Consider the following 17,651-nt stretch of genomic DNA (forward strand, 5'->3'; position numbering starts at 1 on the left):
ACTGGGAATCTGAGATGGAGTACAAAAAGAAGGGCTGGAGTCTGAGATGGAGTACAAGAAAAAGGGCTGGGAGTCTGAGATTGAGTACAAGAAGAAGGGCTGGGAGTCTGAGATGGAGTACAAAAAGAAGGGCTGGAGTCTGAGATGGAGTACAAGAAGAAGGGCTGGAGTCTAAGATGGAGTACAAGAAAAAGGGCTGGGAGTCTGAGATTGAGTACAAGAAGAAGGGCTGGGAGTCTGAGATGGAGTACAAGAAGAAGGGCTGGGAGTCTGAGATGGAGTACAAGAAGAAGGGCTGGGAGTCTGAGATGGAGTACAAGAAGAAGGGCTGGGAGTCTGAGATGGAGTACAAGAAGAAGGGCTGGGAGTCTGAGATGGAGTACAAAAAGAAGGGATGGGAGTCTGAGATGGAGTACAAAAAGAAGGGCTGGAGTCTGAGATGGAGTACAAGAAGAAGGGCTGGAGTCTAAGATGGAGTACAAAATGAAGGGCTGGAGTCTGAGATTGAGTACAAGAAGAAGGGCTGGGAGTCTGAGATGGAGTACAAAAAGAAGGGTTGGGAGTCTGAGATGGAGTACAAGAAGAAGGGCTGGGGGTCTGAGACGGAGTACAAAAAGAAGGGCTTGGAGTCTGAGACGGAGTACAAAAAGAAGGGCAGGGGGTCTGAGATGGAGTTCAAGAAGAAGGGCTGGAGTCTAAGATGGAGTACAAAAAGAAGAGCTGGGAGTCTGAGATGGAGTACAAAAAGAAGGGCTGGAGTCTGAGATGGAGTACAAAAAGAAGGGCTGGGAGTCTGAGATGGAGTACAAGAAGAAGGGCTGGGAGTCTGAGATGGAGTACAAGAAGAAGGGCTGGGGGTCTGAGATGGAGTACAAAAAGAAGGGCAGGGGGTCTGAGATGGAGTTCAAGAAGAAGGGCTGGAGTCTAAGATGGAGTACAAAAAGAAGGGCTGGGAGTCTGAGATGGAGTACAAAAAGAAGGGCTGGAGTCTGAGATGGAGTACAAAAAGAAGGGCTGGGAGTCTGAGATGGAGTACAAGAAGAAGGGCTGGGAGTCTGAGATGGAGTACAAGAAGAAGGGCTGGGAGTCTGAGATGGAGTACAAAAAGAAGGGCTGGGAGTCTGAGATGGAGTACAAAAAGAAGGGCTGGGAGTCTGAGATGGAGTACAAAAAGAAGGGCTGGAGTCTGAGATGGAGTACAAAAAGAAGGGCTGGGAGTCTGAGATGGAGTACAAGAAGAAGGGCTGGGAGTCTGAGATGGAGTACAAAAAGAAGGGCTGGGAGTCTGAGATGGAGTACAAAAAGAAGGGCTGGGAGTCTGAGATGGAGTACAAGAAGAAGGGCTGGGAGTCTGAGATGGAGTACAAGAAGAAGGGCTGGGAGTCTGAGATGGAGTACAAAAAGAAGGGCTGGGAGTCTGAGATGGAGTACAAGAAGAAGGGCTGGGAGTCTGAGATGGAGTACAAGAAGAAGGGCTGGGAGTCTGAGATGGAGTACAAGAAGAAGGGCTGGGAGTCTGAGATGGAGTACAAGAAGAAGGGCTGGAGTCTGAGATGGAGTACAAGAAGAAGGGCTGGAGTCTGAGATGGAGTACAAAAAGAAGGGCTGGGAGTCTGAGATGGAGTACAAAAAGAAGGGCTGAGAGTGTGAGATGGAGTACAAGAAGAAGGGCTGGGAGTCTGAGATGGAGTACAAGAAGAAGGGCTGGAGTTTGAGATGGAGTACAAGAAGAAGGGCTGAGAGTGTGAGATGGAGTACAAGAAGAAGGGCTGGAGTCTGAGATGGAGCACAAGAAGAAGGGCTGGAGTCTGAGATGGAGTACAAGAAGAAGGGCTGAGAGTGTGAGATGGAGTACAAGAAGAAGGGCTGGAGTCTGAGATGGAGTACAAGAAGAAGGGCTGGAGTTTGAGATGGAGTACAAGAAGAAGGGCTGGAGTCTGAGATGGAGTACAAGAAGAAGGGCTGGAGTTTGAGATGGAGTACAAGAAGAAGGGCTGGAGTCTGAGATGGAGTACAAGAAGAAGGGCTGGAGTTTGAGATGGAGTACAAGAAGAAGGGCTGGAGTTTGAGATGGAGTACAAGAAGAAGGGCTGAGAGTGTGAGATGGAGTACAAGAAGAAGGGCTGGAGTCTGAGATGGAGCACAAGAAGAAGGGCTGGAGTCTGAGATGGAGTACAAGAAGAAGGGCTGAGAGTGTGAGATGGAGTACAAGAAGAAGGGCTGGAGTCTGAGATGGAGTACAAGAAGAAGGGCTGGAGTTTGAGATGGAGTACAAGAAGAAGGGCTGGAGTCTGAGATGGAGTACAAGAAGAAGGGCTGGAGTTTGAGATGGAGTACAAGAAGAAGGGCTGGAGTCTGAGATGGAGTACAAGAAGAAGGGCTGGAGTTTGAGATGGAGTACAAGAAGAAGGGCTGGAGTTTGAGATGGAGTACAAGAAGAAGGGCTGAGAGTGTGAGATGGAGTACAAGAAGAAGGGCTGAGAGTGTGAGATGGAGTACAAGAAGAAGGGATGGGAGTCTGAGATGGAGTACAAGAAGAAGGGCTGGAGTCTGAGATGGAGTACAAGAAGAAGGGCTGAGAGTGTGAGATGGAGTACAAGAAGAAGGGCTGGGAGTCTGAGATGGAGTACAAGAAGAAGGGCTGGGAGTCTGAGATGGAGTACAAAAAGAAGGGCTGGAGTTTGAGATGGAGTACAAGAAGAAGGGCTGGCGTCTGAGATGGAGTACAAGAAGAAGGGCTGAGAGTGTGAGATGGAGTACAAGAAGAAGGGCTGGAGTCTGAGATGGAGTACAAGAAGAAGGGCTGGAGTTTGAGATGGAGTACAAGAAGAAGGGCTGAGAGTGTGAGATGGAGTACATGTCTGTCAACCTGCATACAGGCATAATGCAGAGACAGGCTCTCAGTTTCGGGCAGGAAAGACATTGGAGACCAAAACATGCTGTGAACAGAGGTGAAAGAAGGCACTAACACATATAGTGCTGGAGGAATGCGAATTATGAGTAACCCCCCCCCCCCCCCCCCACACTGAAAAGAGTATATGGAAAATTATAGAGCATGAGAATTATGACAGTACCTTACACTGATATCACTACTTTTCCTGCTCATAAGTACAGCGAGTCTTTGCTTTCTTGTGCTACCAGTAGAAGCCAGTGAGTCCTTTTTCCCTGCACACACACTGATCGCTTTCCTCGGTATACACACATAGGGGGGATTTATTCATACTAGCATAGTGCCACTTTGGCAGCATAATTTATTAGTTTGACAGGCGGGTGAGACCACAACAAGTCCCACCCATGCCACACGCGCATTGGCGTAGCCTGTCGGGGCTAGCATGTAGACGCCAAAAGTTGCAATATCTGAATTGCACGAAAAATACTTCCTAAAAGACATCTAATGTCTCGTCACCTTACTGTATGCAGGACTAGCTGTCAATCATTGTGTGGCTGGGAAGAGGCAGAACGCTGCTTTCTCTGGGACTTCTGGAAGTCCCTAAACAACTTTTTACAGAAAAAGAAAAGCAACAAAGTTTGGATAATAAAAAAAAACGCACAACGTACAAAACGGTAACCCGGATGTGATGCAATGTTTGCTCACTCATTTGACTAATAATGGGGCTGATCCAGAATGGGGATCAAAGTACAATATATTTTACGGACCATCGATCTGTACTAAAAAATGTTCATGTGAACTACTACATACAGACATTTATTTGTATGAACCCTTAAAGGGAATCTGTCAGCAGGTTTTTGCTCCTACATCTGAGAGAAGCATGATGTAGAGACAGAGACGCTGATTCCAGCGATGCGTCACTTACTGGGCTGTTTGCTGTCATTTTGATAAAATCAGTGTTTTCTCTGCTGCAGATCTAACAGTTATGTAGAGCAGTTATACAGAGCAGTTATACAGATCTAGCAGTTATATAGATCTAGCAGTTATACAGATCTAGCAGTTATAGAGATCTAGCAGTTATACAGATCTAGCAGTTATAGAGATCTAGCAGTCATACAGAGCAGTTATACAGATCTAGCAGTTATATAGATCTAGCAGTTATATAGATCAGTTATACAGATCTAGCAGTTATACAGATCTAGCAGTTATAGAGATCTAGCAGTTATACAGATCTAGCAGTTATAGAGATCTAGCAGTTATACAGAGCAGTTATACAGATCTAGCAGTTATATAGATCTAGCAGTTATATAGATCAGTTATACAGATCTAGCAGTTATACAGATCTAGCAGTTATAGAGATCTAGCAGTTATAGAGATCTAGCAGTTATACAGAGCAGTTATACAGATCTAGCAGTTATAGAGATCTAGCAGTTATATAGATCTAGCAGTTATACAGAGCAGTTATACAGATCTAGCAGTCATACAGATCTAGCAGTTATACAGAGCAGTTATAGAGATCTAGCAGTTATACATATCAGTTATACAGATCTAGCAGTTATACAGAGCAGTTATACAGATCTAGCAGTTATACAGATCAGTTATACAGATCTAGCAGTTATACAGAGCAGTTATACAGATCTAGCAGTTATACAGATCAGTTATACAGATCTAGCAGTTATACAGAGCAGTTATACAGATCTAGCAGTTATACAGAGCAGTTATAGAGATCTAGCAGTTATATAGATCAGTTATACAGATCTAGCAGTTATAGAGATCTAGCAGTTATACAGAGCAGTTATACAGAGCAGTTATACAGATCTAGCAGTTATACAGATCAGTCATACAGATCTAGCAGTTATACAGATCTAGCTGTTATACAGATCAGTTATACAGATCTAGCAGTTATACAGAGCAGTTATACAGATCTAGCAGTTATACAGATCTAGCAGTTATACAGATCTAGCAGTTATACAGATCAGTTATACAGATCTAGCAGTTATACAGATCAGTTATACAGATCTAGCAGTTATACAGATCTAGCAGTTATACAGATCAGTTATACAGATCTAGCAGTTATACAGATCAGTCATACAGATCTAGCAGTTATACAGATCTAGCTGTTATACAGATCAGTTATACAGATCTAGCAATTATACAGATCTAGCAGTTATACAGATCTAGCAGTTATACAGATCAGTCATACAGATCTAGCAATTATACAGATCTAGCAGTTATACAGATCAGTCATACAGATCTAGCAGTCATACAGATCTAGCTGTTATACAGATCAGTTATACAGATCTAGCAGTTATACAGAGTGTGTCGCCAGGGGTTAAGGGGATACCCAGAACCGGGCCAAGGGGTCGCTTCTGGAAAGGGGATCACGGTGTCGTGACCCGGTCTGTGCTCCCTGGTTCCACAATAAAAAGGGGGGTTATGTTCGTGACGCCACCCGTGGAATGTGATCAGAGATGACCACCGCTGCTGCAGAACCTCCGGGGTGATGGAAGGCAGCTTGAGATGGGACGGCTCCCCACGGGTAGAGCCTTTTCCCCGGGGCAGTGTGTTAGTCTATGGGGGGAGTGCAGGACACGAGCACAATAAACAGGCAGACTCACGGTTTTGCAGTTTCTTTGTCCTTTACTGATGATGGTATTCAGCAGAGTACTGTCCACGGAGTCTGTGAGGGGTTCAGGGTTTCTCCCACCCAGCCGGGCCGTTTTGGCTTCCTTGCCTGCACTGTGTGTCTGTGGCCCTGCTGCGGTATGAACTATGCAGCTGGCTCTGCTCTGTTCTGCTCCTAGGTACCGACCTGACAGGCAACTCGAGTCCTTCCTAGTATGTTCTGAACTCTGCGTTTGTTGCTTGTGTCTGTGGTACAGGTGAAAGATCTGGAATCTTCACTTCTCTGGTGGTAACTGTGCAGTATGTAACCTGCAGTCTCGGATCCAGCATCCGTTTTGTGTGCTCCACTGGGATGATCTCAGCAATGCTCTGTCTCCCAGGAATGTTCCTTTGTGTACGCTTTCTCCTTTCCTCAGACCCTCAGCTAGGCCTGGAATTGGTCAGTGGATCCTGAGGTGAGCTAAAGCCAGCTTCCAACCTGCAGAGATCCTGTCTCCTCAGTGCTCTGCACTGAACTTCCAAACTGAAACTACTTCTGACCATTTCCTCCCCCCCAGCAGAATGTACAGGGAAGCAGCTTGGTCTCCCCCTTCTGGCCAGGAGGTCTTGGTGTTGTGTGTGGGGAGTTAACCCTTTGTGTTGTTACTGTGGCAACCCTGGGGTGCCACATTCCCCCTTAGTGAAGAACAGTACTCCGGGACTGTGAAACAAACAAACAAGTTATCACAACAATTATATATATACAGAGTCTCAAAAGGAAAAAATACAAAAACCTTAACGCTCAAAAAGAGTCCAAAATGTTCAAAAATATATAAGTGTTCATACAGTATAGTCTCTGTAGGTACTGGGCTTTTGGTCTTAACGTTGCAATTATATAAACATTTAAACAACCAAACGCTTCTTACAGGTGTCTCTACTCTGGTCGTAAGTGCAGTAGGCCTCACGGCCCTCGGGCCACCAACATGTGATCAAGTTGTAACTCTCCGTGCTGCCACCTTACACCACTCTTCTCTCACCTTTTCTGTACACTAAACTGTTACGGTTTTTCATATAAACATTATAACATATGTACATTTTATATGCAATTCCTCATTAGTCTTTATATCTTGCTGGTATCTGACCCTGAGTACTACGCTGTGACCTGCGTACTGCTGGTGTACTGGGTGTACTTAGCATAATGGTGTGAGTGGAAGTGTACCTATTTGGTGTTTCTGGTACTTGTGAAGATGGGAGATTGACTGTAGGACTGGCAAGCTCACTGGGACCAGGAATCTGTTCTTCCTCTACGGTTTCGACTTCCAGTTCTTCTTGTCTTGAGACTTCTTGTGGTATGGGTTCTGATTGTGGTTCCGCCACTTGAGGGAAGGCGATCATTGGGACTACTACTGCTCCATAGTAATTTGGCCATGTTTTTGGGAAATCTCCTAAGACTGTATGGAATACATCTTCTTCCTTCTTGACAGGTTGTACCTGTATGGGTAAGGTGACTTCTGGTGTCTTCAGGGTTTCAGGACACGGTTTGAGTTGATCTCTTGAAACGACAGCTGATGTCCTTCCTTCATCCTTACTGATGAGACACACTTTGGGATTATCCATACTGGATGGTAAGACTGTATATGGGGTGGTTTCCCACTGATTATCCAATTTGTTTGTGCGCCGTTTCCTCTTGAGAACTTGGTCACCAGGTTGCAATGGGGTTGCTAGAGCATGCTGGTTGAAGGTTCTCTCCTGTCTTCCCCTAGCTTGTTGGAGACTTTTCTCTACGCACTCTTGTACTTTGCGATACTGCTGCTGACGTAGGGTATCCCAATTGGATTCTTGAACTTCCGCATCTGGCTTCAGAATTCCCATATCTAAATCAATTGGCAGTTTACCGGGCCTTGCACGCATAAGGTAAGCGGGGGTGCAGTTTGTAGAACTCACCGGGACATGATTGTACAAGTCCACCAAGTCTGGCAATTTCTCTGGCCATTGATTTCTTTCTGACTCTGGTAAGGTCTTCAACAGGTCAATCACAATATGGTTCATCTTCTCACATAAGCCATTTGTTTGGGGATGGTATGCTGTTGTGCGGATCTTTTTACAGCCATACATGTTGCAGAATTCTTGGAAGATCTGTGATTCGAAAGCTGGACCTTGATCTGCAAGGACTTGTTCTGGGTAACCATGGGGTCTGCAAAAGTACGTCTGGAATGCTTTAGCTGCTGTTCTAGCTGTAAGGTCTTTCACGGGTACCACCACTAAGAAGCGTGAGTAATGGTCCACGATGGTTAAGGCATAGACATAGCCGGACCGGCTTGGTGACAACTTGACGTGGTCTAATGTGACTAGCTCGAGTGGTTGCTTGGTTACTATGGACTGGAGTGGAGCTCTCTGGTTCTGTTGATCCTTTCTTCTGAGGTTGCACGGTCCGCATTTTCTACACCAATCTTCAATTGATTTTCTCATGCCAACCCAGTAGAATCTTTCTCTTAAGAGCACTTCCAACTTTTTCCAACCAAAATGACCAGCACCGTCGTGGTAAGCTTCCAGAACCATCTTGACGTCTCTCTTGGGCACGATGATCTGCCAGACCAACTCGTGTGTTTTTGGATTGGTGTGCCTTCTACAGAGCTTCCCTTGGTACAGGAACAATTTACCTCTCTCCTTCCAGAGATGTTGTGTCTCAGCTGGGGCATTCTGATTAGGGTATGCACCTTGTTGTGTAAGCAGTTCTTTCACTAGCTTCACAGCTGGATCGCTGTCTTGTGTGTCAGCCCATCCGTGGTGTGCTAATGGGTTGAGAGTTGCCTGCTGTTGTTTTTGGTAGACACTCGGTTGATACTGTCCCATCTTAGGACGGTGAAAGGCTGGCAGCTCAATTTCTTCCAGTCCCTCCGGTTCCTCTTCCACGTCCCCCGAGTGTGGCATCCGGGATAAGGCATCTGCATTCCCATTCTTGTGGCCTGCCCTGTACTTGATGACAAAGTTGTAGTTTGACAGTCGGGCTATCCATCGCTGTTCCAGCGCACCTAATTTTGCAGAGTCCAGGTGGGTCAACGGATTGTTGTCAGTAAAGATGGTAAATTCTGCAGCTGCCAGGTAGTGTTTGAAACGCTCTGTTACAGCCCAAACTACTGCCAGTAGTTCTAACTTGAAGGAGCTGTAATTCTCTGGGTTTCTTTCTGTAGGCCGGAGCTTCCTGCTTGCAAAGGCAATAACTTTCTCCTTGCCTTCCTGCTTTTGAGACAATACTGCTCCCAGTCCTACGTTGCTGGCATCCGTGTACAAAATGAAGGGTTGATGGTAATCTGGATATGCCAGGATCTCTTCTCCTGTCAGTGCCCACTTCAACTTCTTAAAGGACTCTTCTCTCTCATCACTCCACTGGAAAGGAGGATTTCGGGCTGCAGACTTCTTTGACTGTCCTACCAGGATGTCTTGAAGGGGAGCTGCTAGCTTCGTGAACCCTTTTATAAATCTTCTATAGTAGCCCACCAGTCCCAGGAATTGCCTCACCTCTTTCACGCTGGTGGGTCTCGGCCAATCTCTGATCACGGTAACTTTTTCAGGATCTGGTGCTACCCCTTCTGAGCTCACGACATGTCCCAGGTACTGTACCCTTGGCTTTAGAAGGTGACACTTGGATGGCTTGATTTTCATGCCGTATCCGGATAAGGCTTCAAACACTTCTGCCAGGTCTTGTAGATGCTGTTCATAGGTCTTGGAGTAGACTATGACGTCATCCAGGTACAAGAGGACAGTTTCGAAGTTCTTATGTCCTAGGCAGCACTCCATCAGTCGCTGGAAGGTACCAGGCGCGTTGCAGAGTCCAAACGGCATACAATTGAACTCACAGAGGCCCATCGGTGTGGTGAACGCTGTCTTCTCCTTATCAGCCTCTGCCACAGGAACTTGCCAATACCCACTAGTCAGATCTAGGGTGGAAAAGTAAGTAGCGGATTTTAATGCAGCCAATGACTCTTCTATCCTAGGTAATGGGTATGCATCCTTGTGTGTAATGCGGTTGATCCGTCTGTAGTCTACACACATCCTCATGGTCCCATCTTTTTTCTTAACTAGCACTAGTGGGGCTGCCCAGGGGCTACAACTGTCTCTTATTACTCCTGCTTCTTTCATTTCTTTGAGCATGTCTTTGGCGCATTGGTAGTGAGCTGGTGGTACTGGTCTATACCTCTCCTTTATGGGTGGATGGTTACCTGTGGGTATAGTGTGCTCTACCCCTTTGATCTGCCCAAAGTCTAATGGGTGTTTGCTGAATATTTGTTCATATTCTTTCACTACTCGGTATACTCCATGCTTTTGATGGGAGGGTGTAGAATTGGTACCTACATGTAGCTTTTGGCACCAATCCTCCAGCTTTCCCTCTGAGCCATTGTCTTCCGCCTGACGGCTTCAAGGGCTCAACGGTGGTGATGGCGTTGTTATCAACCGTATATAGCTTAGCCATGGTAGCATACTTTGGTAGGGTGACCTCATCTTCCCCACAATTTAGAAGGCGTATTGGCAGTCTTCCCCGATGTACCTCAACTATTCCTCTGGCCGTCAGTACAGTGGGCCTACTATCTGAGTACACGGGTTCTACCAGGGCCTGATAGTCTCGCCCTCTGATGCCTATTGCGGCTCTACACCAGACCAGCATTTCTGTTTTGGGAGGAATTACAATAGGTATTGGGTCACTTACCCTTGCACTGCCAATTTCACCTCCTGACATTTCTACCTGCTGCTTCAGCATCAAGGCTTTAATTTCCTTCTGCAGGAGTCTCTGTTGCCCAGGTTTGGCAGTCTCGACGATCTGCTGCAAGACAGTAATTACCTCTGCAAAACAATTTTCAATTACATTCATTCCTAGCAGCATAGTTGGTTCACGTTCTCGTCGGTCAACATCAACAATGATAATACCCTGATTCTGCAATTCTACTCTCCCAATCTTAATGGTCATTTCTCTGAAACCAACCTGTGGTACTAATTCACCATTGCTAGCCCATATATTCAATGCAACATTAGATGGACCACTGCTAACTTCTGAATCAGCCCAGTACCTCTTATAAAGGACATACGGAATTGATGTTATTTGGGAACCAGTGTCCAGCAAGGCGTTGAGCGGAATGCCATCCAGCACGATGGGGATGACTGGACGTCCCCCCACATACTTGTCGTGCCAGGGTGAAGGACCTTGAGAGTTCATTCCTGAGGAGCGGCCCGCCTCCCCAGGGGATCCCCATTTAAAGCACATTCACGGGCAAAGTGACCTGGCTCATTGCAACGGCGGCAAATGGGTTGTCCATCCGGCTGGTAGCGGTCGCTGGGTCGTCCTCTCGTCGCTTGGTATCTCCTAGGCCTCATCCATGGGACATCCTCCTTGCTGGTCGCCAGCTCAATCTTGGGTGCAGACTTGGATCCACGCAGCTCCTGGACGATTCTAGCCATGGAAGCAACAGTGTCTGTAAGGGCTTCAAGCTTTTGATGTAGAGCCTCATTAGTGATGGGCTCCAGGTGGTTAGCAGCAGCCGCTGACATGGCCGATGTCACCGGCACTACTGGCTGCTGGGGTGCCACTGTAAGGTGTTGAACAGAGTCTATATCCTGCGGCTCCTCCACCTGCTGGAGGCGGATGGCTCTATCCTTTAGCTGGGCAAATGTTAGTCCTGGATCCTGGATCACCATCATGCTCAGTTGTCCCCGGTGGGAAGGGGATGAGAGTCCATCCAGGAATTGGTCTATCAGCAGCTTATCTGCTCCAGGGGCTAAGGCAGGTTCTGCTAATTTAAGTGCTCTGAGCGCCTCCTGTAAGTTTAAGGCAAAGTCTCTTGCGCTCTCTCTAGGTTTTTGCTTGCATCCAAAGAACCTCATTTTAGCCCGGCTGCCAGCAGTGGATTCAAAAGCTGCTTTTAGTCCAGCTATTATATGCTCTACAGTGTCCTTTGCATCGTCCGGCCAGGATGTAGCCTCCCGCTGGGCATTGCCAGTTAACTGTCCCATAAGCATACCAACACGCTGGGCTTCTGTCAGGGGGTACATGCTGTAGTAGATTTTTAGCTTTCCGATAAAGTCATTAAGTGTGTTGGGCTCACCTGAGTACTGCGGCAGCCACACTGCACCCGGGGTGTACGGCATCAGGAACGGCATGATAGGTGCCGCTGCACCGCCGGGTACAACAGCGTCTCCCTGCTGCGACATCTTTGCGCCCCCTTAGTTAATTTCACCAGTCTTCTTGACAGCAAGCCTGGGACACTTTTCTGCGTTTTCGTTCGGGTCGCAGCACCGAGCGCACCTCCTCAGCAAGCGGTGGGCGGAGTCTTAGTTTAGGCGCGATGTTTTCCCGCGCGTAGCAGGTAATGGCGTGATTAAAGATGGCGCCTGGAAAATTTTACCAATGATGTTTTTGGATTTTTCCAGGTATGTTTGCAAAGTTTAAAGTCCGTTCTTTGTTGCAACAATTCACAGTGCAAGTCTTTTATGCTATGCAATAAGTCTTTACAGGCGCACGTCACCCGGGTTGCAGCCGGGTCCAGTCCGGATCCTGTTCGTGACGCCAAAGTTGTGTCGCCAGGGGTTAAGGGGATACCCAGAACCGGGCCAAGGGGTCGCTTCTGGAAAGGGGATCACGGTGTCGTGACCCGGTCTGTGCTCCCTGGTTCCACAATAAAAAGGGGGGTTATGTTCGTGACGCCACCCGTGGAATGTGATCAGAGATGACCACCGCTGCTGCAGAACCTCCGGGGTGATGGAAGGCAGCTTGAGATGGGACGGCTCCCCACGGGTAGAGCCTTTTCCCCGGGGCAGTGTGTTAGTCTATGGGGGGAGTGCAGGACACGAGCACAATAAACAGGCAGACTCACGGTTTTGCAGTTTCTTTGTCCTTTACTGATGATGGTATTCAGCAGAGTACTGTCCACGGAGTCTGTGAGGGGTTCAGGGTTTCTCCCACCCAGCCGGGCCGTTTTGGCTTCCTTGCCTGCACTGTGTGTCTGTGGCCCTGCTGCGGTATGAACTATGCAGCTGGCTCTGCTCTGTTCTGCTCCTAGGTACCGACCTGACAGGCAACTCGAGTCCTTCCTAGTATGTTCCTGAACTCTGCGTTTGTTGCTTGTGTCTGTGGTACAGGTGAAAGATCTGGAATCTTCACTTCTCTGGTGGTAACTGTGCAGTATGTAACCTGCAGTCTCGGATCCAGCATCCGTTTTGTGTGCTCCACTGGGATGATCTCAGCAATGCTCTGTCTCCCAGGAATGTTCCTTTGTGTACGCTTTCTCCTTTCCTCAGACCCTCAGCTAGGCCTGGAATTGGTCAGTGGATCCTGAGGTGAGCTAAAGCCAGCTTCCAACCTGCAGAGATCCTGTCTCCTCAGTGCTCTGCACTGAACTTCCAAACTGAAACTACTTCTGACCATTTCCTCCCCCCCAGCAGAATGTACAGGGAAGCAGCTTGGTCTCCCCCTTCTGGCCAGGAGGTCTTGGTGTTGTGTGTGGGGAGTTAACCCTTTGTGTTGTTACTGTGGCAACCCTGGGGTGCCACACAGAGCAGTTATACAGATCTAGCAGTTATACAGATCTAGCAGTTATACAGATCAGTCATACAGATCTAGCAGTTATACAGATCTAGCTGTTATACAGATCAGTTATACAGATCTAGCAGTCATACAGATCTAGCTGTTATACAGATCAGTTATACAGATCTAGCAGTTATACAGATCTAGCAGTTATACAGATCAGTTATACATATCAGTTATACAGATCTAGCAGTCATACAGATCTAGCAGTTATACAGAGCAGTTATACAGAGCGGTTATACAGAGCAGTTATACAGCTCTAGCAGTTATACAGAGCAGTTATACAGCTCTAGCAGTTATACAGAGCAGTTATACAGATCTAGCAGTTATACAGATCTAGCAGTTATACAGATCAGTTATACATATCAGTTATACAGATCTAGCAGTCATACAGATCTAGCAGTTATACAGAGCAGTTATACAGAGCGGTTATACAGAGCAGTTATACAGCTCTAGCAGTTATACAGAGCAGTTATACAGCTCTAGCAGTTATACAGAGCAGTTATACAGATCTAGCAGTTATACAGATCTAGCAGTTATACAGATCAGTCATACAGATCTAGCAGTTATACAGATCTAGCAGTTATACAGATCAGTCATACAGATCTAGCAGTCATACAGATCTAGCAGTTATACAGAGCAGTTATACAGATCTAGCAGTTATACAGAGCAGTTATACAGATCTAGCAGTTATACATATCAGTTATACAGATCTAGCAGTTATACAGAGCAGTTATACAGATCTAGCAGTTATACAGAGCAGTTATACAGATCTAGCAGTTATACAGATCAGTTATACAGATCTAGCAGTTATACAGAGCAGTTATACAGATCTAGCAGTTATACAGATCAGTTATACAGATCTAGCAGTTATACATATCAGTTATACATATCAGTTATACAGATCTAGCAGTCATACAGATCTAGCAGTTATACAGAGCAGTTATACAGAGCGGTTATACAGAGCAGTTATACAGCTCTAGCAGTTATACATATCAGTCATACAGATCTAGCAGTTATACAGATCAGTTATACAGATCTAGCAGTCATACAGATCTAGCAGTTATACAGCTCTAGCAGTTATAAAGATCTAGCAGTCATACAGATCTAGCAGTTATACATATCAGTTATACAGATCTAGCAGTTATACAGAGCAGTTATACAGATCTAGCAGTCATACAGATCTAGCAGTTATACAGAGCAGTTATACAGATCTAGCAGTTATACATATCAGTTATACAGATATAGCAGTTATACAGAGCAGTTATACAGATCAAATATACAGAGCAGTTATACACAGCAGTTATACATATCAGTTATACAGATCTAGCAGTTATATATAGCAGTTATACAGATCTAGCAGTCATACAGATCTAGCAGTCATACAGATCTAGCAGTTATACATATCAGTTATACAGATCTAGCAGTTATACATATCAGTTATACATATCAGTTATACAGATATAGCAGTTATACAGAGCAGTTATACAGATCAGTTATACAGAGCAGTTATACACAGCAGTTATACAGAGCTCATGAATACACTGGACTACCTTGCAGCACACCAAGTAGTCCTCTAAAGATAATCTACTGCTGATTAATCAGTGATTTTATCAAAACTACACTAAGCAGCCCAGTAAGTGACACATCGCTGGAATCAGGATCTCAGCCCCTAGGTTATGTTGCTTTCAGATTAGGTGGAAAAAAACCTGGTGACAGATTCCCTTTAAAAACTAAGTCAAGCCTCCCCAATTAGTCTGTCCATCCTTACATCTTATACCGTTCACCTTGATATATCGACATCACAAGGTAATAATGACTACAAAACATGAAAAATGAAAGTGATGCATCCTAGATAGTGAGACTATTTCTGCATTTAGTTAGCGAGATCTTCAGAGCTGTCATTCTACAGCCTCAGCCCTTATTAACGTCAATGATGATTAATTCCCATTAATGAGACGACATAATAAATTAGTGAGATTACAGCTCATTTAGCTGATGCCGGTACTGACCTTGGGGTGGATATTAAAATATCTGTTGCTTTCAAAGTTGCGTCTTTCATTCTCAGCGTAATAAAGCAGAAAGCTGTCCTTTATTATAAAAAACCTGTAAGAAGTGGAAAATGTGCCTCTTACATGACTGATCTAGCGCCAAAACTAGTCAAAATGGGGCTGCGTATCAATGTGATAGCATTTGCGGTTTATACTATGAGGGTAGGCTTTGTAGTACAATGGTCAGTGCTGTATCCCATAACTTATCTTACCGCTTGGACCATTTAGCCGATTGTCTCCCAAAAGGTCTTTTCCACAGCACGCCCTGCAGCTGCACCTTGGTCCTGATATCCAGATTATCCGTGTCCGTCTGCTCCATTGATGGGGATGGAGAAACGGAGCTTGATTTAGAGGTGAACATCTTTCCTCCAGGCGTGGTCCTAACTAAAGGCTGCCAGAGGACAATCGGATGTTGTGGCCTGCCAGGAAAGGAGGAGGGGGGGAGAGGATACAGACAAAAGAGGAGGGAGGGCGAATAACGGGAGGATTGACGGAATAAAAGGATGGATGAAATGGAATTAAAAACGAGTGCACTGCGGGTGTTATTATGTAAGAAAACAATAATTAGACTCATGAACCGGTGGGAGGCGGACGGGACGGGAGAGAATGATGGGAAGGTTCCACTCTCAATCAATAGCTGCTCTGCTGAGTCAATACATCCCTCAGTAAATGAAAGTTCATGGCCATCGCTGATCATTTGTCTAATGACACAAAAAGCCAGGAGCGAGCAATCATCTAGAAGGGGAGAGTGCATCTGTCACCACATTCCCTCCGGTCACCATATCCAAGTCACTTCTGCATTGATGTCCTGACTTTTCGGGGTTTATCCGGGCTCATCGTTTACTCCCGGTGGGCAGGAGGGTCAATCTGCAGCCGGTAGAACCTGTAAAGCAGCAATCTTTAGGTTATTCTCTCAGGGGAAAAAAAAAATCCCTCGGCAAGGGGTAAAGTTTGGATTGTACAAGACGGTCATTTCTGTAATCTGACCTTGCACTTGGCACGCACTGTATGTTTATGTCTTGTGTAATATTAGGAAGTTTGCCAAAGGAGTACGAAGCTTGTACATAAGAAACCATGCATAAATATCATGGTATACAGTAAACCCCTTCACCCCAGAGCGATTTTTACCATTTCGGTTCTTTTGTTTTATCCGCCCCCTTCTTCCATCCACATAGCCATATGAGGACTTGTTATTTTGAAGAACGAATTGTGCTTTTGAAAGACATCATTCAATCTATCTGGAAAACTGAAAAAAAAATCCAAGTGGGTTGAAATACCAAAACAAAAACTGTAATTCCACAAATTCTATTTAGTTTTTAGTTTTTTTATTTACCATGTTCACTATACGATTAAACTAACTTGACAGTATAATTCCTCAGGTCACTACGAGTTCGTAGACACCAAACATGTATAGTTTTTTATTTACCATGTTCATTATACGATTAAACTAACTTGACTGTATAATTCCTCAGGTCACTACGAGTTCATAAACACCAAACATGTATAGTTCTTTTTATTTACCATGTTCACTATACGATTAAACTGACTTGACTGTATAATTCCTCAGGTCACTATGAGTTCATAGACACCAAACATGTATAGTTTTTTATTTACCATGTTCATTATACGATTAAACTAACTTGACAGTATAATTCCTCAGGTCACTACGAGTTCGTAGACACCAAACATGTATAGTTTTTTATTTACCATGTTCATTATACGATTAAACTAACTTGACAGTATAATTCCTCAGGTGTCTACGAGTTCATAGACACCAAAGATGTATAGTTCTTTTTATTTACCATGTTCACTATATGATTAAACTGACTTGACTGTATAATTCCTCAGGTCACTATGACTTCATAGACACCAAACATGTATAGTTTTTTTTATTTACCATGTTCACTATACGATTAAACTGACTTGACTGTATAATTCCTCAGGTCACTATGAGTTCATAGACACCAAACGTATAGTGTTTTCTTTTTTATTTAGGTGGTGAAAAAAAAATCAGAGATTGGTAAAAAAAAAAATGTTGGAATCAGTTGTGTATAAATTTTACCCTCACTATTAGCGTCCCAATAATTGGCCTAGTAGTGGAAACAGCTGTGGCCTTGTCCATTCATCGACATTCAATATTTTCCTGACAGTTGGGGGCAGCAGAGTGCTGCTTGTGACAGATCGGTGGCAGCGGTGGGATATCTGTGTGACCCCCCCGGCTGTGTCCGTCACAAACTGGTGGCAGTGGTGGGATGCCTGCTTGATCTCCCGAGATGTCTCTGTAACATGTGGTATGTGCACTAAAGAAACACCAAAAAGAATGAACCCATGCTTGACATGCCAGAACGACTTGCTGTGCAAATGATCAGGCTTTTTCTACTTCTTGTACTCGCTTCAGGCTTCTAAAATGCAAAGCAGTTGCCAGAAGTGACCGGACGATCCTTCAGGAACCTTCTGCTTGGAGCCACTCGCTCTGTATACAAGTAAGAAAGAATGACGGCGCAGTAAAAAGTGTTAGAGCAGACGTTAAACT

General features: G+C 45.3%; 1 protein-coding gene across 1 annotated transcript in view; it reads right to left on the reverse strand.

Moving 5' to 3' along the window:
- PLEKHD1 (pleckstrin homology and coiled-coil domain containing D1) overlaps positions 1 to 15,815 on the reverse strand; it is a 90,580-nt gene extending 74,765 nt beyond the window's left edge. The window contains exons 1-2 of the mRNA XM_075329872.1: positions 15,331 to 15,815; positions 15,080 to 15,173 (exon numbers count right to left, since the gene is read on the reverse strand). Coding sequence (XP_075185987.1) covers positions 15,080 to 15,173; positions 15,331 to 15,815 — 579 coding nt within the window. The remainder of the gene's footprint in view (positions 1 to 15,079; positions 15,174 to 15,330) is intronic.
- Between the last annotated feature and the right edge of the window lie 1,836 nt (positions 15,816 to 17,651).

This window comes from Anomaloglossus baeobatrachus, chromosome 12 (assembly GCF_048569485.1).
Source record: "Anomaloglossus baeobatrachus isolate aAnoBae1 chromosome 12, aAnoBae1.hap1, whole genome shotgun sequence".
NCBI lineage: Eukaryota > Metazoa > Chordata > Amphibia > Anura > Aromobatidae > Anomaloglossus > Anomaloglossus baeobatrachus.